This window comes from Mobula birostris, chromosome 1 (assembly GCF_030028105.1).
Source record: "Mobula birostris isolate sMobBir1 chromosome 1, sMobBir1.hap1, whole genome shotgun sequence".
In the NCBI taxonomy this organism is placed as follows: domain Eukaryota; kingdom Metazoa; phylum Chordata; class Chondrichthyes; order Myliobatiformes; family Myliobatidae; genus Mobula; species Mobula birostris.
The window spans coordinates 163,776,163-163,798,107 of record NC_092370.1 but is presented as its reverse complement, the minus strand read 5'-3'; the positions used below and the strand labels follow the sequence as shown (position 1 = coordinate 163,798,107).

Genomic DNA, 21,945 nt, shown 5'->3' with positions numbered 1-21,945 from the left:
ACTTCGAATCACAACAATCTGCCTGATTAAAATTAGTTCTCATGAACCCTGTAGGTCATTTCATCTATCACCAATCCTCCTCCCTTAATGCTTTGTCAAAATGCCTCCAAATTTTGAAACCAAATACTAAATTACTTTTAACCGGGAGGGAAATCTCAGCTTGCACGTTCTTCTTTTGTTGCTGGCACAGTAACAATATGAACACCTGAAGCCAGTGTTAATGCCCTCACAATGGCCGAATTAATAACAGAATCCTGTAGATCTGCTACGGGTACAAGAGTTACAACTAACTTATAATTGGTGACTAATAGGTGCCTGATGACTGTATCCCCATGGTCCTTTTTCAACAGCAGTTTAATTTGTTTTAACTATTGAGCCAGAGTTGTCCATAATAGAAGAGGAACTCATTAACACCTGGTCTGAAAGCTGCTTAGAGGCACCAGTAGGAGATCTGGGGAAATGTTATACTTCTTTGCATCAAGAGTAAGTGACCCTTGTGTTATCTGTGTTTACTGTCTTCCTCCTCCCTCTGTAATCCTTCATCTTGCAAAAATAACTTTAAATCTGCAGCGGGCAAACTTCAGTAATTAGTTTTTCCTAACAATCCCTGAATTCCAAACTTCCCAAAGTTCTCTTGAGTCAGGAACTGAATCAGGATCAGGTTTAATATCACTGGCATGTAATGAAATTTGTTGTTTTGTGGCAGCAGTACATTGCAATACATAATAAAAAAAATATAAATGACAGTAAGATGTATAAATAAAAAATAAGTTAAATTATTAATGCAAAAGGAGAGGGGAAATACTAACATAATGTTCATGGATTCATTGGCCATTTAGAAATCTGACAGTGGAGAAGACGCTGTTCCTAAAATGTTGAGTGTGTGTCATCATACTCTTGTACCTCCTCCTTGATGGTTGTAATGAGAAGAGGGCATGTCCTGGGTGATGGGGTTCTTAATGATGGATGCCACCTTTTTGAGACATCGCCTTTTGAAGGTGTCCTCCATGCTGGGGAGGCTGGGCCCATAATGGAGCTGGCTGAGTTTACAACTGTCTGCTGGTTTTTCCTGTCCTGTGCAGTCTCCTCTCTATACCAGATGGTGATACAACCAATTAAATTGCTCTCTGTGGTACATCTGTAGAAATTTGCGGGTCTCTGGTGACATATCAAATCTCCTGAAACTCCTAATGAAATATAGCCACTGTCATGCCTTCTCTGTAATTGCATCAATATGTTGTGCCCAGGATAGATCTTCAGAGATGTTGACACCTAGGAACCTGAAACTGTTACCCGTTCCAATGCTGATCCCTTGATGAGGACTGGGGTGTGTTCCCTTGACTTCCCCTTCCTGATGTCCACAATCAATTCCTTGGTCTTGCTGATATAGAGTGCAAGGTTGTTGTTGCCTCACCACTTAACCAGCTGCTATCTTGCTCCCGTACGCCTCCTTGACACCATCTGAAATTCTGCCAATTACGGTTGTGTCATCAGCAAATTTATATATAGCATTTGAGCTGTGCCGAGCCACACAGTCGTGGTTGTAGTGAGAGTAGAGCATTGGGCTAAGCACACATCCTTAAGCCACTATTGATTGTCAGCGAAGAGAATAGAATAGAATGTGGTCTCCAGGTGAGGAAGTCAAGGATCCAGTTGCAGAGGGAGTTACAGAGGCCCAGGTTTGAAGCCTTCTAATTGGAACTGAGGGTATGATTGTGTTGAATGCTGAGCTGTAATCAATTAGCAGCAGCCTATTGTCCCAGTTTTCCAAGGCCAAGTGGAGAGCTAGAGAGATTGCATCTACTGTAGACCTATTGTGATGATAGGCAAATAGCAGCACGTCCAGATCTTTGCTTAGACAGGAGTTGACCAACCTCTCATAGCACTTCTTCACAGTAGATGTGAGGGCCACTGGGTCAGCTCACGTGATTGTCAGCCTTTGGAAGCAGGTGGGAACCTCTGACTGCAGCACTGAGAGATTGAAGATGTCCTTGAACACTCCTGTTAACTGGTTGGCACAGGTTTTTAGCGCCCCATCAAGGCCTGGGGCCTTGCAAAGGTTCACCCTCGTGAAAGATGTTCTCATGTCAGCCTCCGAGACAGAGATCGTAGGGTGACCCAATGCTGCAAGGATTCGCACAGGTGTAGTTTTATTCTCCTTTTCAAAGTGTGCATAAAAGGCATTGAGCACACCTGGGAGTGAAGCATCACAGCCATTCATGATGTTTGGTTTTGCTTTGTAGGAAGTAATGGCCTGCAAAACTTACCAGAGCTGACGTGCATTGTTCCATCTCTAACCTCAATCAGAATTGTTTTTTCGCTCTTAAAATAACTATCCTTAGGTTGTACCTAGAGTACTTGTATACAGTAGTTCTGGATCACCAACCTTGAATGCCACAGATCTAGCCCTCAGCAGGCTACGAATCTCCTGGCTCATCCATGGCTTTTGGTTTGTCCCTTTGGATTAGATAACTGTGCATGTCATTCTGCTACTTACAAAACTGAGAAAGGGAAACCAGGGAATTATGGACCCTGTGTATAGACGACTGTCTATTCTTCTCCATAGATGCTGCCTGGCCTGCTGAGCTCCTCCAGCATTTTGTGTGTGTCACTCTGGATTTGCAGCATCTGCAGATACGCTTGTGTTTGTAATTACAGACCAGCTTGCCAGCCATCTATTGTCACGAAATTAGTAGAGCTCTTAAAAGGAATCGAGAGGCTGAACCCCTTGAAAACTGTCAACTGGAGTTAGCATAGATCCATAAAGGGCAGGTCATACTTGTCAAAATTGATTGACTATTTTGATGAGGTCACAGAGTCAGAGAGTCACTCAGCAGAGAAGCAGTTTTTAATCAGTGACTGATGACTGCCTAATAATTGTATCCCCATGGTACCTTTTTCAACAGCAGTTTAATTCACTTTAACTATTGAACCAGAATTGTTCCATAAAACAGGAACTTATTAACACTTGGTCTGAAAAAATACTTAGAGCTGCCAGTAAGAAATCTGGAGAACACTATGTTTCTTTGCACTGACAATGAGCTACCCTTTCCTCTCTCCATTCAGCTCAGTCATTCAGCATACTAAACATTAGACACCCATTTACGGGAATGCTACTCAATCACATTTCATTCACCTCATGTTCTTATTCATTGCTCCCACTCATCTTCACACTCAGGGCAATTTTCAATTGGTAGCCAACTTATCAACCAGCACATCTTTGGGATTCAGGTAGAAACCAAAGAACCCAGAGGGTAATATCATGCTGACACATGAAAAACATGCAAACTCCACACAGATAGTACTCACGGTCATGATTGAAATCGGGTCACTGGAGCTTGGAGACAGCAGCGCTATAATCTGTGACACAGTGCCAGAAGATTGCCTAAGTATGATTTTGTATGGACCTCCAAAGGGCATGACATAAAGTCCCACAAATGATACTGTTAGCTAAGGTTGAAGGTTGCTTACTAAGATGGTTTATAAACTGGCTGAAGACCAGGTGAATACAGAGTAAGATGATTAAACTGTGCACGCCATAGTTCCCGAGCAGTTGGATTGCGTAGCAGGAGGAAGAGTTGAAAAGAAACGGGAGGGGCAGTCAGGACGTTCTGCATGCCACAGTTCCCGAGGGTTGTGGATAATTAGGTGCTGGCAAGGGTCGATAAAAATAAATTAGGTTTAAGTGGAGCAGTCATTGTGAGAGTGGGGAGTTCAGGCTTTGGCTCATAGAGGAAGTGGCAGGAGGTATTTTTCTCATTTAATTTTTCTTTCTTTCTTATTGCATAGTCAGAGTAGTGGGGATACCTGGCAGGATAGTGGAATGCTCTCTTGTGGCATGTGGGAAGGCAGGGAGATCTGCAATATCCCTGGTTATACTCCTGCTAGAAGTGCATCCAGCTGCAGCTTCTTTCAGGGCATGTTGAGGAATTAGAGCTGGAACTGGATGAACTCTGGATCGTTAGGAAGGCTGAGGGATTGATCGACAGGGCATACAGAAGGGTAGATACACCAAAGGTGCAGGACACAGGTAACTGAGTGACTGTCAGGAGGGGGAAAGGGGATAGGCAGGCAGTGCAGGGTACCCCTGTGGCTGTTCCACTCATCAACACTCATCAACACTTTTGATACTGTTGGGGAGGCTGACCTAGCAGAGGAAAGCCACAGCAGTCAGGTCTCTGGCATTGAGTCTGGCTCTGTGGCTCAGAAGGGAAGGGGAGAGAAGAGGCAAGCTGTAGTGGAAGAGGATTTGTTGGTTATGGGAACAGACAGGAGGTTCTACGGACAAGAACGAGTTTCCCAGATAGTATGCTGCCTCCCAGATACCAGGGACATCTCGAATGAATGCTAGGACTAAGAATGCTAGTCCTCAGCATTCTTAAGTGGGTGGTTAACAGCCAGAAGTCACGATCCACGTCAGTACCAATGACATGGGTAGGAAGGGGAACAAGGTCTTGTAAAGTGAGTTCAGGGAGTTAGGTACTAAGTTAAAGGACAGGACCTCCAGGGTTGTGATCTCAGGATTGCTACCAGTGTCGCATACTACTGAGGATAGAAATAGGAAGATGATACGGTTTAAACATGGTGCTTGATTAATAAAGGTATCAAAGGTTATGTGGAGAAGGGAGGAGAATGGGGTTGAGAAGATGATAAATTGGCCTTGATGGAATGGTAGAGCAGACTCAATGTGCCCAATGACCCAAGTCTGTTCCTATGTGGTATGGTCTTATACAAAGCCAGGATTCAAAAGGTTGAGCATGGAGGGATAATGTTCTGAGTTGTGTATATTTCAATGCAATGGGTATTGTAGGAAAGGCAGATGAGTTTAGGGCATGGATCAGCACGTGGAATTATGAGATTGTCACCATTAGTGGGGCTCGGTTACTGGGGTGTAGGAGAGGCAGTTGGATGTTTCACTGTTCCGTTGTTTTAGATGTGATAGAGTGGGAGGAATGGCATTACTAGTCAGGGAAAATGTCGTGGCAGTGCTCAGACAGAACGGACTGGAGAGCTTGTTCACTGAGGCTGTATGAATGGAGCTGAAGAATAAGAAAGTATGTCCACATTATTGGGATTATATTACAGACCACCCATCCGTCCCAGGATTTAGAGGAGCAAATTTGTAGACAGATCTCAGACTGTTGCAAGAAACATAATGTTGTGATTGTAGGTGATTTTAACTTTGCACACATTGACTGGGACTCCAATAATGTGAAAGGGCTGGATGGGATAGAGTTTATCAAATGTGTTCATGGAAGTTTCCTTAATTAGTACATAAAGGTCCCAACTAGAGAGAGTATGATACTAGATCTGCAATTAGGGAATGAGACAGGGCAAGTGACAAAGGTTGTATAGGGGAATTGTTTGCATCTAGTGATCATAATGACAGTAGTTTCAAGATAATTATGGAAAAGGATAGGTCTAGCCCTCAGGTTGAGATTCTAAATTGGTCAAAAGCCTATTTTGAAGGTATCAGAAAGGAACTGCCAGGTGTGGATCGGGACAGGGACAGGTTGTTTTCTGGCAAAGCTGTATTTGGTAAGTGGGAGGCCTTCAATAGTGAAATTTTGAGAGCAAAGTTTGTATCCTCCTGTAAAAGGCAAGGAAAACAGGTTTAGGGAACCTTGGTTTTTAAAAAGATACTGAGGCCGTGGTGAAGAGAAAGAAGGAGATACATACCGGGTATAGGCAGGAAGAAGCAAATGAGGTACTTAAGGAGATTAAGAAATGCAAGATAACTTATATGTTATAACTTATATTTCCTTATATGGAGGAAATCAAGAGGGCTAAAAGGAGGCATGAGTTGCTCTAGCATTCCAAAGGCTCCTACAGGTATATTAGGAGCAAAAGGATAGTGAGGGACAAAATTGGTCATTTTGAAGATCAGAGTGGTCATCTGTGCATGGATCTGAAAGAGATGAGGGAGATCTTAATTTGATTTTTTTGCCTCTGTATTTACTCATGGCAGAGAGTCTATAGAAGTAAGGCAAAACAGCAGTGAAGTCATGGACTGTATACAGATTACAGAGGAGGAGGTGTTTGCTGTCTTGAGGTTAGTGCAGAAATTGCATGGGCCTTAGCAGAGATACTTAGAACATCCTTAGCCACCGGTGTGGTGCTGGACAATTGGAGGAAAGCTCATGCTGTTCCATCGTTTAAGAAAGGCTATAAGAATAAGCCAGGAAATTATAGTTCAAAGTTCAAAATAAATGCAACTCTGAGATTTGTTTTCTTGCAGACATACACAGTAAATCTAAGAAATATAATAGTATCAATGAAAGACTGAATCCAACAGAATGGACAAACAACCAATTTGCAAACGACAACAAACTGTACAAATTTAAAAGTCAAAAAAGAAATAATAAAAAATAACTAAATAATAAATATTGAGATCACGAGATGAAGAATCCTTGGAAGTGAGTCCACTGGTTGTGGCAACAGTTCATTGATGAGGCAAGTGAAGTTGAGTGAAATTATACCCATTGGTTCAAGAGCCTGATGGTTGAGGATAGTAACTGTTCCTGAACCTGGTGGTGTGGGCCCTGATGCTCCTGTGCCTTCTTCCTGATGGCAGCAATGAGAAGAGAGTATTGCTTGAGGCGTGGGGGTCCTTGATGATCGACGCTGCTTTCCTACAAAGGCTCTCCATGTGGATGTGCTCAATGGTGGGGAGGGTTTTACCCGTGATGGACTGGGCCTTATCCACTACTTTTTGTAGGATATTCCATTCAAAGGCATTGGTGTTTGCCATCAGTCAATCCACCACACGTCTATAGGTGTTTGTCAAAATTTCAGATGTCATGATGAATCTTTGCAAACTTCTAAGGAAGTAGAGGCGCTGCTGTGCCTTCTTTGTAATTACACTTATGTGTTCGGTCCAGGACAGGCTCTCTGAAATAATAACACTGAGGATTTTAACATTGCTGACCCTCTCAACCTCTGATCCCCTGGTGAGAACTGACTCAAGGACCTCTGGTTTCCTCTTCCTGAAGTCAATAGTCAGATCCTTGGTCTTGCTCACATTAAGTGAGACGTTGTTGTTGTGACACCACTCAGCCAGATTTTCAATTTCCTTTATATGTGCTGATTCATCACCACCTTTTATTCAGCCAACAACAGTGATGTCATTGGCAAACTTAAATATGGCATTGGAGCTGTGCTTTGCATCACAGTCATAAGTACAAAGCAAGTAGAACAGGGGGCAAAGCACACAGCCTTGTGGTGTACCTGTACTGATGGAGATTGTGGAGGAGATGTTGTTGGCAGTCCAAAGTGACTGTATTCTGCAAATGAGGAAATTGAGGATTCATTTGCACAGGGAGGTATTGAGGGCAAGGCCTTGAAGCTTATTGATTAGTTCTGAGGGGATGATGGTATTGCATGTCGAGCTGTAGTTGATAGAAAGCATCCTGATGTAAGCATCTTTGCTGTCCAGATATTCCACGGTTGAGTGAAGAGCCAATGAAATGTCATCTGCAGTGCACCTGTTGTGCCGGTAGGCAAAGTGGAGTGGATCCAAGTTGCTTCTCAGGAGTTGATATGTTTCATCATCAAACTCTCAAAGCACTTTGTCAAAATGGACGTAAGTGCTACTGGGTGATAGCTATTGAGGCAGGTTACCACATTCTTCTTAGGCACGAGTATAATTGAAGCCTACTTGAAGCATTTGGATACCTCAGGCTACTGAAGTGAGAGATTACAGATATGGGGGAGCACTCCAGCCAGTTGATCAGCGCAGATCTTTAGTACTCAGTCAGGTACCCCATCCGGGCCAGATGCTTTCCATGGGATCACTCTCCTGAAGGATGCTCTCACGTCTGCTTCAGAGACTGAAGTTACAGGGTCATCGGCAGCTGTGGGAGTTTGTGAAGTTTCCTCCTTCTTTTGATGGTCAAAGCGAGCATGGAAAGCATTAAGTTCATGGGAGAGCAAAGCCTTGTTGTCATCTATGTCACCTGGTTTCACTTTGTAAGAGGTAATAGCAGTCAAGCCCTTCCACAGCTGTCGAGCATCCTTCAGTGATTCAAGTTTGGTCTGGAACTGTCACTTCACACATGAAATGGCTTTCCAGAGATCATACCTGGACCTCTTGTATCTGACTGGGTAGCAAATCTGAATGTTAGTATCTGGCCCTCAGTAGATTGCAGATCTCATGGTTCATCTGGGGCTTATGGTTAGGGAAGACTGAATGATGTTATGGGGACACACTCATCTATGATTGTTTTTATAAAGTCCATGACAAACTTGGTGTACTTATTCAGGTCCTCTGATGAGTCCTTGAAAACAGTCCAGTCCACTGACACAAAGCAGTCCCATAGCCGGTCCTCTGCCTCCCATGACCACCACTTTGTTGTCCTTATCTCCGGAGCCTTGTTGTTTAGTTTCTGCTTGTATGTAGGTAGGGCAGCCAAGTGATCAGATTTCCTAAATGCAGTCTAGGGATAGAATGGTAGGCATTACTTAATATAGTATAGCAGTGGTCGAGTGTGCTGTGAACCCCGGTGCTGCATGTTATATGCTGATGATAACTGGGCAAAGATTTCTTCAAACAAGCCAAAATGAAGTCAACGACTATGATTTGAAATGTGTTTGGGTGGGCTGTTTCTCCTTTGGTGATGGCAGCATTCAATATCTCAGGTGCCTTTTAAATATTGAGATCATATCTGCGTCCACCACTCCCACTAACACCTCGTTCTTCAGTCTCACCACCCTCTGAGTGAAGAAGTTCCCCCTCATGTTCCCCTTAAACATTTCACTTTTCGCCCTTAACCCATAATCTCTAATTCTAGTCTCACTCAACCTCAGTGGAAAAATCCTGCTTGCATTTACCCTTCATAATTTTGTATGCCTCTATCTGTCATGATCCGGTCCGTGAAGTCCATATTCCGGTTCACGGACCAGTCCATCGACTCTTGCTCCAGGTTTTCCTGTCTACCCTGTTTCTGTTCCTGTTAAGCACTAATTAAGGCAGCTGATGCTTGTTGGGGCTGGCTGCATAAATACCTTCAGAGAGCAGGGTGTGGCTGCTGGATTGTTCTTGTCCTTACTCCTTGTATTCCTTCCTCTGCCTTCTGTTTCCTTGCCTGAAGCCTTGCCGGTAACTCTCGCCTCGCCTGAAGTTCTTGTTTCGCCTTGCATTGCCTGAAGCCTTGCCTTGTCTTGCTGGTAACTCTCGCCTCGTCTCACCTTCAGTCCTGTCCTGGAGCCACCCCGTACCTAGCTGCATTCCTGTCCCTTGCCTCCGCCGGGTAAGTCAGGGCGTATTGCCGTTACCTACGGTTGGTTCTGTCCCTTCCTGTCCCCTGCCTCCGTCGGCTAAGCCAGGCCATATTGCCGTTACCTACGGTTGGTTCTGTCCCTTGCCTCCGTTGGGTAAGCCAGGCCGTCTTGCCGTTACCTGCGGTTGGTTCTGTCCCTTCCTGTCCCTTGCCTCCATCGGGTAAGCCAGGACGTTTTGCTGTTACCTGCTGTTGGTTCTGTCCCTTCCTGTCCCTTGCCTCCGTTGGGTAAGCCAGGCCGTCTTGCCATTACCTGCGGTTGGTTCTGACCCTTCCTGTCCCTTGCCTCCGTCCGGTGGTGAACCGCGCCCTGACCAGGAGTACCACGCCATGCCCAGGAGTACCGCGCCCTGCCCAGGAGGAGCTTCCAACCTCCAGCCTCCAGCCAAGCCTCTCCTCTCCTCAAGTCTCTAGCCCCCTGCCTCCTGCCAAGCCTTGCCTCAAGTCTCTAGCCTCCTGCCTCCTGCCAAGCCTCACCTCAAGTCTCTAGCCTCTAGCCTCAAGCCTGAAGACTCCAGCCTCCTGCCTCCTGCCAAGCCTCGCCTCAAGTCTCTAGCCTCAAGCCTGAAGACTCCAGCCTCCTGCCTCCTACCAAGCCTCACCTCTAGCCTCTAGCCTCAAGCCTGAAGACTCCAGCCTCCTGCCTCGCCTCGCCTCCAGTCTCTAGCCTCTAGCCTCGCCTGAAGAATCCAGCCTCCTGCCTCCTGCCAAGCCTCGCCTCCAGTCTCTAGCCTCTAGCCTCAAGCCTGAAGACCCCAGCTCCTACCTCCTGCCAATCCTCACTTCTAATCTCAAGCCTCAAGCCTGAAGAACCCAGCCTCCTGTCCCTTCCTGTCCCTTGTCTCCGTCGGGTGGTGATCCGCACCCTGCCCAGGAGGATCTTCCAGCCTCCAGCCTCCATCGAAGCCTCGCCTCGCCTCAAGTCTCTAGCCTCCTGCCTCCTGACAAGCCTCGCCTCAAGTCTCTAGCCTCCTGCCAAGGCTCGCCTCAAGTCTCTAGCCTACAGCCAAGGCTCGCCTCAAGTCCCTAGCCTCTAGCCTCAAGCCTGAAGACTCCAGCCTCCTGCCTACTGCGAAGCCTCACCTCAAGTCTCTAGCCTCAAGCCTGAAGACTCCAACCTCCTGCCTCCTGCCAAGCCTCGCTTCTAATCTCTAGCCTCAAGCCTGAAGACTCCAGCCTTGTCCTGCCTGCCATCCAAGCCTCGTCCTTGCCTAGTTCTGGGGTCTGAGCCAGAGGCAAGACCCAGCTACTGGGTCCTTGTCCAGTCTCTGGCTCGGAGTCCAAGCCCGGGCTCCTAGCTCTCTTGTCCAGTCCTGTTCCAGGTTCCCGGTTTTCCTGTCCATGTGCTTGCCCTCGCCCTGTATCCTAGTTCTGTCCCTAGTACTTCAGTGTCTGTGTCTTGCACTTGGGTCCATTCCTAGCTACCTCCTTATGACAGAACGATCCAGCCACCCATGGACCCAGCGACACAGACACTGTCATTTTCCTCTTGCCAGCTGGGGTTTCTTTTTGTTAAATACCCTCCCACCCACCTGGGTCTCCATAGTCTGGATACCCTGTTTGGTCGCCAGGAGACTCCCGTAGGGGCGGTGGAGGGGGAGCGGATATGGTCATGGTCCGGTCCTTGATGTCCGTATTCCGCTTCATGGTCCGGTCCATCGACCCTTGCTCCAGGATTTCCTGTCTACCCTGTTTCTATTCCTGTTAAGCACTAATTAAGGCAGCTGATGCTTGTTGGGGCTGGCTGCATAAGTACCTTCAGAGACCAGGGCTTGGCTGCTGGATTGATCTTGTCCTTACTCCTTGTATCCCTTCCTCTGCCTTCTGTTTCCTCGCCTGAAGCCTTGCCTTGTCTTGCTGGTAACTCTTGCCTCGTCTCGCCTTCAGTCTTGTCCTGGAGCCACCCCGTACCTAGCTGCATTCCTGTCCCTTGCCTCCGTCGGGTAAGCCAGGCCGTCTTGCCGTTCCCTACGGTTGGTTCTGTCCCTTCCTGTCCCTTGCCTCCATCGGCTAAGCCAGGCCGTCTTGCCGTTACCTGCGGTTGGTGCTGTCCCTTCCTGTCCCTTGCCTCCGTCGGGTAAGCCAGGCCGTCTTGCCCTTACCTGCTGTTGGTTCTGTCCCTTCCTGTCCCTTGCCTCTGTTGGGTGGTGATCCGCGCCCTGCCCAGGAGGAGCTTCCAGCCTCCAGCCAAGCCTCGCCTCGCCTCAAGTCTCTCGCCTCAAGCCTCCAGCCAAGCCTCGCCTCACCTCAAGTCTCTCGCCTTAAGCCTCCTGCCAAGCCTCGCCACGTCTCTAGCCTCAAGCCTGAAGACTCCAGCCTCCTGCCTCCTGCCAAGCTTCACCTCTAGCCTCAAGCCTGAAGACTCCAGCCTCCTTCCTCCTGCCAAGCCTCGCCTCAAGTCTCTAGCCTCAAGCCTGAAGACTCCAGCCTCCTGCCTCCTGCCAAGCTTCGCCTCTAGCCTCAAGCCTGAAGACTCCAGCCTCCTTCCTCCTGCCAAGCCTCGCCGCTAGTCTCTAGCCTCTAGCCTGAAGACTCCAGCCTCCTGCCTCCTGCCAAGCTTCGCCTCTAGCCTCAAGCCTGAAGACTCCAGCCTCCTTCCTCCTGCCAAGCCTCGCCGCTAGTCTCTAGCCTCTAGCCTCAAGCCGGAAGACTCCAGCCTCCCGCCTTCTGCCAAGCCTTGCCTCCAGTCTCTAGCCTCAAGCCAGAAGACTCCAGCCTCCCGCCTCCTGCCAAGCCTCACCTCAAGTCTCTAGCCTCTAGCCTCAAGCCTGAAGACTCCAGCCTCCTGCCTCCTGCCAAGCCTCTCCTCCAGTCTCTAGCCTCAAGCCTCAATCCTGAAGACTCCAGCTCCTGCCTCCTGCCAAGTTTCACCTCAAGTCTCTAGCTTCTAGCCTGAAGACTCCAGCCTCCTGCCTCCTGCCAAGCCTCGCCTCTAGCCTCAAGCCTGAAGACTCCAGCCTTGTCCTGCCTGCCAGCCAAGCCTCATCCTTGCCTAGTTCTGGGGTCCGAGCCAGAGGCAAGACCCAGGTACTGGGTCCTTGTCCAGTCTCTGGCTCGGAGTCCAAGCCCGGGCTCTTAGCTCTGTTCCAGGTTCCAGGTTTTCCTGTCCATGTGTTTGCCCTCACCCTGTATCCTAGTCCTGTCCCTAGTACTTCAGTGTCTGTGTCTTGCACTTGGGTCCATTCCTAGCCACCTCCTTATGACACTATCAAATGTACCCTCATTCTCTTATGGTCTTGGAATAAAGTCCTAAGCTTTTCAACCTTTTCCTATATCTCTTGAAGACAGAAGCGGGTGAATTTATTATGGGGAACAAGGAAATGGCAGATGAGTTGAACAGGTACTTTGGATCTGTCTTCACTAGGGAAGACACAAACAATCTCCCAGATATAATAGTGGCCAAAGGACCTAGGGTAATGGATGAACTGAAGGAAATTTATATTAGGCAGGAAATGGTATTGGATAGGCTGTTGGGTCTGAAGGCTGATAAGTCCCCGGGACCTGATGGTCTGCATCCCAGGGTACTTAAGGAGGTGGCTTTAGAAATCGTGGATGCATTGGTAATCATTTTCCAATGTTCTGTAGATTCAGGATCAGTTCCTGTGGACTGGAGGGTGGCTAATGTTGTCCCTCTCTTCAAGAAGGGAGGAAGAGAGAAAACTGGGAATTATAGACTGGTTAGCCTGACATCCGTGGTGGGAAAGATGCTGGAGTCAATTATAAAAGATGAATAGCATCTGGATAGCGGCAACAGGATCGGTCCGAGTCAATATGGATTTACGAAGGGGAAATCATGCTTGACTAATCTTCTGGAATTTTTTGAGGATGTAACTATGAAAATGGACAAGGGAGAGCCAGTTGATGTAGTGTACCTGGACTTTCAGAAAGCCTTTGATAAAGTCCCACATAGGAGATTAGTGGGCAAAATTAGTGCACATGGTATTGGGGGCAGAGTACTGACACGGATTGAAAATTGGCTGGCTGACAGGAAACAAAGAGTAGCGATTAACGGGTCCCTTTCAGAATGGCAGGCAGTGACCAATGGGGTACCGCAGGGTTCAGTGCTGGGACCGCAGCTGTTTACAATAGATATTAATGATTTAGATGAGGAAATTAAAAGTAACATTAGCAAACTTGCCGATGACACAAAGCTGAGTGGCAGTGTGAAATGTGTGGAGGTTGTTATGAGAATGCAGGGTGACTTGGACAGGCTGGGTGAGTGGGCAGATGCATGACAGATGCAGCTTAATGTGGATAAATGTAAGATTATCCACTTTGGTGGTAAGAACAGGAAGGCAGATTATTATCTAAATGGAGTCAATTTAGGAAAAGGGGAAGTACAACGAGATCTAGGTGTTCTTGTACATCAGTCACTGAAAGCAAGCATGCAAGTACAGCAGGCAGTGAAGAAAGCTAATGGCATGCTGGCCTTCATAACAAGGGGAATTGAGTATAAGAGCAAAGAGGTCCTTCTGCAGCTGTACAGGGCCCTGGTGAGAGTACTGTGTGCAGTTTTGGTCTCCAAATTTGAGGAAGGACATTTTTGCTATTGAGGGAGTGCAGCCTAGGTTCACAAGGTTAATTCCCGGGATGGCGGGACTGTCATATGTCGAAAAATTAGAGTGACTGGGCTTGTATACTCTGGAATTTAGAAGGCTGAGAGGGGACGTTATTGAAACATTTAAGATTATTAAGGGATTGGACACGCTGGAGGCAGGAAGCATGTTCCCGCTGATGGGTGAGTCCAGAACCAGAGGCCACAGTTTAAGAAAAAGGGGTGGGCCATTTAGAATGGAGTTGAGGAAAATCTTTTTCACCCAGAGAGTAGTGGATATATGGAATGCTCTGCCCCAGAAGGCTGTGGAGGCCAAGTCTCTGGATGCTTTCAAGAAAGAGATGGATAGAGCTCTTAAAGATAGCGGAATCAAAGGTTATGGGGATAAGGCAGGAACTGGATACTGATTGTGGATGATCAGCCATGATCACAGTGAATGGCGGTGCTGGCTCGAAGGGCCGAATGGCCTACTCCTGCACTTATTGTCTATTGTCTATTGTCTATCTCAGGTCCTCTAGTCCTGGCAATATGTTTCTAAATGTTCTCTACACTCTCAATCTTATTGATATCTTTCCCGTAGGTAGGTGACCAAAACTACACACAATACTCCAAATTAGACCTCACCAGATCTTTTACAACTTCAATACAACATCCTAATTCCAGCAGTCAGTGCTTTAATTTATGATGATCCTACCTACCTGTGACATCACTTTCAAAGAACTATGGATCTATATTCCGAGATCCCTCTGTTCCACCACACTCTGCAGTGCCCTACTGCTCACCTTGAAAGCTCCACTCTCCTATGTCCCCCCTCCACAAAATGCAACACCTCATACTTATTTGCATTAAGTCCCATCTGCCATTTTTCAGGCTGTTATTCCAGCTGTTCGGGCTCCAGCTGCAAGCTTTTATAGCCAGAGAAAATGTCTAATACTCCACCGTCGAGCTAATGCAGCATGGCAGCCTATGGCAAGGACTAGTGGCCATAAATTGGAAGCCAAATTGATAGTTCCCACCCAAGGGTTCCAGCCCAGGCCAATATAGCCCAGGGCCCAAGAAATTCCTCATGTAGACGAATCAGTTAACTAGCATGAGATTTACTTTCTAATTCTCACTTGTTCTCCATGAGATATGATTAGTCTTGCTTTTTCTGATGGCAGATTTGGCTTGTCCTACTTAGGGAGGTAATGATATACTTGGCCTTCTGGTTGCACATTGTGTTTCACGGTTTCATTTTTGGTCAGTCTCCGAAGAACAACATCAAGATCTGAAGCCACCTTGTGTATCCTTGCAAGATTCATTTGAAAGCCATAAGCTCATAAATATTTTATTTTCAAAAGATTATTCTGACCTTTTTTCCAATATACATCAGTTTGTAGTTGATCAATATGCAGCCGGCAGCACAAAGTTGTGTGATTGTGACCTTTCATCTCTAATGTGCCTCTTTCCTTTTTTTCTGTCTCTCTACCCCACCCCCAGCCATATATCTCCTTGGTTTCATGGATCCAAAGAGAAAACCAACATCAGGATTACCAGGAGAAGGTCGGTGCTCTGAAAGAATATAATGGATAATGACCAAGTCAGTTTTAGTCCATGGAAAGCAGCTGATGAATATACCGCTGCAATCTGGTCCATCCAGAAGAAGATTCATAATTGATTGACAATGCATTCACATCTCAGGCTGACCCCACTTGTTACACTGCTGTTGGCACTGGCATCCCTTCAACCTTTGAACTCTTTATCCATTAGTCAAGAGTCCATCGCTCAGGCATGTCATGCTTTCTCAGGAATCCATGATTTCCAGAGATATGTTGGCTGTTCTCTATCTGATGAAGAGTTACGTCATTGCCATTAAAAAAGCACAAGACATTTCAAACATCAATATACCAATTATAAGAGCACGGATGGGAGGAGATTACCAGCAGGAATTGAGGAAGCCTTTAGATTTATTACTGGAATACTGGAGGCAATAGCTAACTATATTTTCGATCAGCAGATCAAAATAATAGGAGCAATCATCTTTGGCTACCTTATCTTCATTTTAGTAGTGCATTTGATCTTTTGTATTCTTCAGCTACATGGAGATATTCCTTTAGTCCCGACAGGACAGCCCTGCAGTACTGGCTGAAAGGTGCTCCTTGACCACTAACATGGTCCTTCCTCCACCCGACAGGCGCCATGTGTGCCTCTCCACCATTGTCATCATGAGCAGCATGGCCTTCATGGACGCCTACCTGGTGGAGCAAAACCAGGGCCCTCGGAAGATTGGGGTCTGTATCATTGTGCTGGTTGGAGATATCTGCTTCCTGATCGTGTTGCGGTATGTGGCAGTCTGGGTCGGAGCTGAGGTAAAGACTGCCAAGCGTGGATATGCCATGATACTCTGGTTTCTGTACATATTCGTCCTGGAGATTAAGCTCTACTTTATTTTTCAGAACTACAAGGCTGAGAAAAAGAACACAGACATAGTCGCACGAAAGGCACTGACCTTACTGCTTTCTATCTGTGTGCCCGGGCTATACCTCATCTTGATCGCCTTAGACAGCATGGACTATGTCAGGACTTTCAGGAAGAAAGAGGATCTAAGAGGACGTCTGTTCTGGGTAGCCCTGGATTTGTTGGATATTTTGGACATCCAAGCCAATCTCTGGGAACCACATAAGTCTGGCCTTCCCATGTGGGCAGAGGGCCTCATGTTTTTCTACTGCTACATTCTCTTGCTCATTCTGCCATGTGTGTCTCTCAGTGAGATCAGCATGCAAGGTGAGCACATAGCCCCTCAAAAGATGATGCTATATCCTGTGTTAAGCTTGGTAACCATCAACATAGTGACAATATTCATCCGATCAATTAACATGTTACTGTTCCGAGACAGTCGGGTTTCGACTATATTTATTGGTAAGAACATCATCGCGATAGCCACCAAGACTTGCTCTTTTGTAGAGTATCAGAAACAGGTCAAGAATTTCCCAGAGAATGCAATAGCCCTCGAGCTCCAGCAGAATTCCATCCCTCACAGTCAGAGCATCCACAATACACAAGCTGTCCCACATGACCAAACCCCAACCGGAGAAATAGTGGACACATGACAGCAAGCAAGTCAGCTATGAACTGGGAAACAGATCATTTCCAAAAGTAGTCCAGGAAGAGTAACAATGGGAAAGAAATACTTCCAGACTCTGGGTGGCAATGACTGCTCCATATCCAATAAGAATCCATGGATGGGCTAACAGCAATCTGTGCTCACCCCACTCTCAATTTTCTCTTCTTCCTATTGCTTTCCTATTGCTGGCCTCTTGCTATAACTCAGGTATGACAAGGAGAGTTTGACGACAGCTCTGGGATGGTTACAAAACAACTCTTCAAAAGAATACTCTTGCCCTGGAACTTGAAGCCACCAAGAGAAGTCACAACTAGGTGTTTTTATTCCATAGTCAATGATCTATTGGATTTGTCATTCTCAAGACCAAGACTTTAATGTCCAAATTTCTAACATCTGAAATGAATGTGTTTATTATGATAGCAACCATTTTACAAACATATTTTGAGATCTAACTGTATTTTCAGACGCAGAGTATTTAAGTTATTTCAGAAATTACATTTCTGCCAAATTTTAACAGAAGACATCTGGGAAAGTAAAGGATGTGAATTAACCTTGCTGTGTCTCTGACTGATTGGCCTTGAATTGTTACCTCTTTCTGTGCCGGTAGATGTGCATTATCTCGTTGCCTTCATCTCTTTTGCACTTCCAACTCATGATTGTTAATTTAATCCCAAAATCTGCAACTCCTGAGAAATCCACTCAGTCTTTTGATCTAAGCCACTGATGGAAGCTGATGGCCAGTGCAACGATGAAAAGACATGTTAAAATTTGACCATAGATTAAATCACAAGCAGTTGTTGCCATGAAGTCCACAGTCATGCAGAACAGAAACAGACACGCTGTCCATAAATTATGTATTGCTTCAAAATAACATAATGGAAAGGTTTAAATGTGTACTTCATCCATTTTAATCACAAGATTATGTTCTTCCATTGGACTTTTTATACGTTAATAGATTAAACCACATCTCATCTAGTTGCTTGTGTGAATTCCAGCACTGTTTATTTAATGGGGTTGAGGAAACACTTTTGGATAACCAGATTAAGTTGACAAAGAAAGCAACCATGATTTGTTAATAAACAGCTGTGAGCCAGTGGGGTTTATGAAGCATATTGTTAATCTAAAGTTACTGGTGGAAGAAGAAAAGTGACAAAAGGAATTACTCAATTTCAAGCACAGTGGGTGTGCTTTTCTGAGTCTCTTTCTTGTGCTTGGTGTACATTGTCAGTCCATCCCTGTCATTACCGAGCTAACAGCCGCTGGTGTCTGCAAAGAGGCACTCACTCCCCCATCAGTCACTCAAATGCAAGGTTACATTAAATCATTTTTCATGTTTGTGTTCTCACAGAGAAAGGTAGAAACTGAGTTGAATTGCTTAAGATGAAATAAAAGATATTTGTTTGACAAACAATGTGGACTTATCATATTGGAATAATGAGGGGAAATTTGAGGGTTTAATAAGAAACCTGAGCTCAAGAAATCAACTCTTCCCAATAGAAAAATAAACAAACAATGCTGTTTTAAACAGAAAACTGTTATATCTTAAAGATCACACTTTTGATTAATTTTGTCACATTAGTTATTCATTTTTCAGGTTTTGCTTATCATTACAAAACCCAAACTATAGCTATATTTAAGGAGAGGCTAGATCAGTATATAGGGATAACGAAATTGAGGTTCAAACATAGTTTCAGATGAGGAAGGACAGGAGGAGGCTCAAGTGGAACATAAATACAAACATGGCTGGGCTGAGTGGTATGTTCCAATGTCATATATCCTATATAACCTTGTTCCTCAAAGTAAGAAGATTATTGGCTCAAGCTCTAATCCAGAGGCTTGAGTTCATAACCCAGCCTACTGTAGCCTGTACTGTGCTAAGAGAGTACTGTATGTTCCACCTTTTCAATGAAATGCTATTGAGGTTCTCCAAGACCCTATTTGCCCTTTCAGGTGAAATTAGAATATGTCATAACACTACAGGAAAAGGGTTCCTGGTCAAGACTTCAACCAATATCACATGACCATGTCACTATTCCCGATAATAAAAACAGTTACAGAGTCATGCAGCACACAAAGGGACTGTTCAGCCCAACTCATCTGTGCTGACCAAAACATCCATCCAAGCTTGTCCCATTTACCCATGTTTAATCATAACCTTCTCAACCTTTTTTATCCGTGTGTCTGTCCAAAGTTGTAATTGTACCTGCCTCATACATTCCTGGCAGCTCATTTTATATACGTACCACCCTCTGTATAAAAAAAGTTTCCCCTCAGGTTAGAACATAAAATAGTACAGCACAGTACAGGCCCTTCGGCCCACAATGTTGTTCCTGTACTGTGCGTACTATTCTATTTTAATAAATCTTTCCACTCACCTTAAGTCTGTGCCCTCTAGTTCTTGATTCTGCAACTTTGGCAAAAAGACTGAGTGTGTTCACCTTATCAATGCTCCACATGACTTTATGCACTTCTATAAGATCAATTCTCAATCTTCTGTGCTCCAAGGAAAAATGCTCTGGTCTGTTCAACTTCTTCCTGTAACTGTCCATCCAGCAATGGCTGCATCTTTCTAAATCTTTTCCTGCACTCTTCAGTTTAATGACACATTTCCTTATGCAGAGTGGCAAAAACGGAACACAATAATCCAAGTACTGCTTCACCAGCGTCTTGTACAACTGCTAGCTAACCTCCCAGTTTCTTTACTCAGTGCCCTGAGTTTTGCAGGGCAGTGTGCTAAAGACCTTCTTCACCACCCTGTGACTCCACTTTCAAGGAACCATATACCTGACCATCAAAGTCCCTCTGTTCTATATCACTTTTCAAAGCTCTACTGTTTACTGTGAAAGTCCTACCTTGATTTGACTTACAAAATGCAAAATCTCACACTCATCTGAATTAAATATTATTTGCCTTTCTCTGGCCTACTAATTCAGCTTATTAACATGGGATGTAAATCCTAATAATGATCTCCACTGCTAACGATACCAATATCTAGCACCTTTCCGCAAACTTAATAACCATGCCGTTTAGGTTCTCATCCAATCATTGATATTGATGACAAACAACATTTGGCTCAGCACCGACACCTGAAGCGCAAAACTAATCACCTCAACGTTCCACCATCACCCTCTGTATTTCCAATTAACCACCACTCCTGGATTTCATGCTATCTAACTTTCCAGAGCAGCCTACCACATGGAACTTTATCAAAGACCCTACTGAAATCCATATAAACTGTCTACTGCCATACCATCATCACCTTTCTAGTCACTTCATCAAAAAAAAATTCAACCAAGTTCTAAAGCGTAAAGCCATTTTGACTACCCCAGTCTAGCCCTGTCTTTCCAAGTTTCAAAGCTACATTTAATGCCAAAGAAATGTATACAATATACATCCTGAAATGCTTTTTCTTCGCAACCATCCACGAAAACCGAAGAGTGCCCCCAAAGAATGAATGACATTTAAATGTTAGAACCCCAAAGTCCTCCCCAGCTCCCCTACTTCCCATGCCTAAGCGGCAGCTAGCAAAGATCCCCCTCCCCCCACTGGCAAAAAAAACCATCTGCACCCATTATCGAGCACTCAACCATGAGCAAAGCAACAACAAGGACACAGATTTGCAGTACCTCAAAGACTACCTATTCACCCGGTATTTGACATGCCACAGTCTCTCTCTCCCTAATAAGGGAGAAAGAGATGTCTCCATTTCACAGCAAGGGGGAAGACATAATAAACAATTCACTGGTTTATGAAGTTAAAAGTCTGTTGTGTTGATTTTTTCCGAGCTCTGTGCCCAAAGATCTCAATCTCTGGGCACACAGCCAGAGATCTTCCATCTCCATTGACACCGATCTGCTGCAGAGGAAATGACCTCCGATCCCTCCGTCTCCAGAGCCACAAAATCTCAGTCCTCTAAAGGTGAGCAAAGCACTTAGGCTGAGCCCTTAGTGTGCTGAACAATGGCCATTCATGAAACCCCGAGAGCAGGTTCCATTCCGCAAAGAACTGTAGTCAGCGTGTAACTCCAGGTCAGGGTCTTCAAAAGAACCCTGAAAGGGAAAAATAGAGGTATTAACGATGGAAATAGAGCCGTTTCCAAAGATGCAAGCAAAGGAGTTGCCGTTAGGTGCCATTAATCCTCATAAGCTATATCTGTATAGCATATCCCTCAGATTCCTCTTCAGTAACTTACAGGCCATAGATTTTAAGCTTTCTGGTCTTTGGTCTTTTGCAGCCATTCTTAAATTAAGGAACGGCATTTACTATCCTCCAATCTTCTGTCACCTGACCTATGGCTAACATTGATGCAAGTATCTTAGCCAGGGTTCCTGCAATTTGTTATCTAGCCTCCCACGGTGTTAAAACCATAATACCATAAGGCATAGGAGCATAATTAAACCATCTGGCCAATCAAGGCTGATCCATTTCCCTCTCAGCCCCATTCTCCTGTCTTCTCTCCATATCATTTCATGCTCTGGTTTACGAAGAACCTATAAACCTCTGCCCTAAATGCATCCAGTGACCTAGCCCCCACAGCCACCTGTGGCAGTGAATTCCACAGATTCACCACCCTCTGGCTAAAGAAATTCCTTCTCATCTCTGTTCTAAATGTATGTCCCTCTATTTGAGGTTGTGCTGTCTAGTCCTAGACTCCCCCACCAAAGGAAACATTGTCTCCACATCCACTTTACTTAGCCATTTCAACATTCGATAGGTGTTAATGAGATCCCCCTCTCATTCTTCTAAATTCCTGTGATTACAGGGACAGAGCCTTCAATCACTGTTCGTATCATAACTCTTTCATTCTTGGATTCCCATGAACCTGCTCTGAACCCATTCCAATGTCAGCACATCCTTTGTTAAATAAGGGAACCAAAACTGCACATAATACTCCAAGTGAGGTCTCACGAGTGTCTCATACAGACACAGCATCCCATCCTTGATTTTATTATCTAGTCTTCTTGAAATGAATATTAAAGTCGCTTTTGCCCTCCTCACCACCAAATTAA

The 21,945-nt window shown here is 45.3% G+C and overlaps 1 protein-coding gene and 1 long non-coding RNA gene across 2 annotated transcripts in view; both read left to right on the top strand.

The window, feature by feature from the left end:
- LOC140208250 (uncharacterized) overlaps positions 1-15,370 on the top strand; it is an 87,589-nt gene extending 72,219 nt beyond the window's left edge. The window contains exon 4 of the long non-coding RNA XR_011888710.1: positions 15,313-15,370. This is a non-coding gene — a long non-coding RNA (uncharacterized lncRNA). The remainder of the gene's footprint in view (positions 1-15,312) is intronic.
- Positions 15,371-15,373: 3 nt separating this feature from the next.
- LOC140208189 (transmembrane protein 121) lies at positions 15,374-18,288 on the top strand. The gene has a single exon (XM_072276718.1). It carries the CDS (start codon positions 15,984-15,986, stop codon positions 16,920-16,922), a length of 939 nt encoding a protein of 312 aa, XP_072132819.1. The 5' UTR covers positions 15,374-15,983; the 3' UTR covers positions 16,923-18,288.
- The last annotated feature ends 3,657 nt before the right edge of the window (positions 18,289-21,945 follow it).

Excerpts from the sequence above, each read along its gene's own strand:
- LOC140208189 (XM_072276718.1), top strand. The coding sequence starts at position 15,984 with ATGGTCCTTCCTCCACCCGACAGGCGCCATGTGTGCCTCTCCACCATT.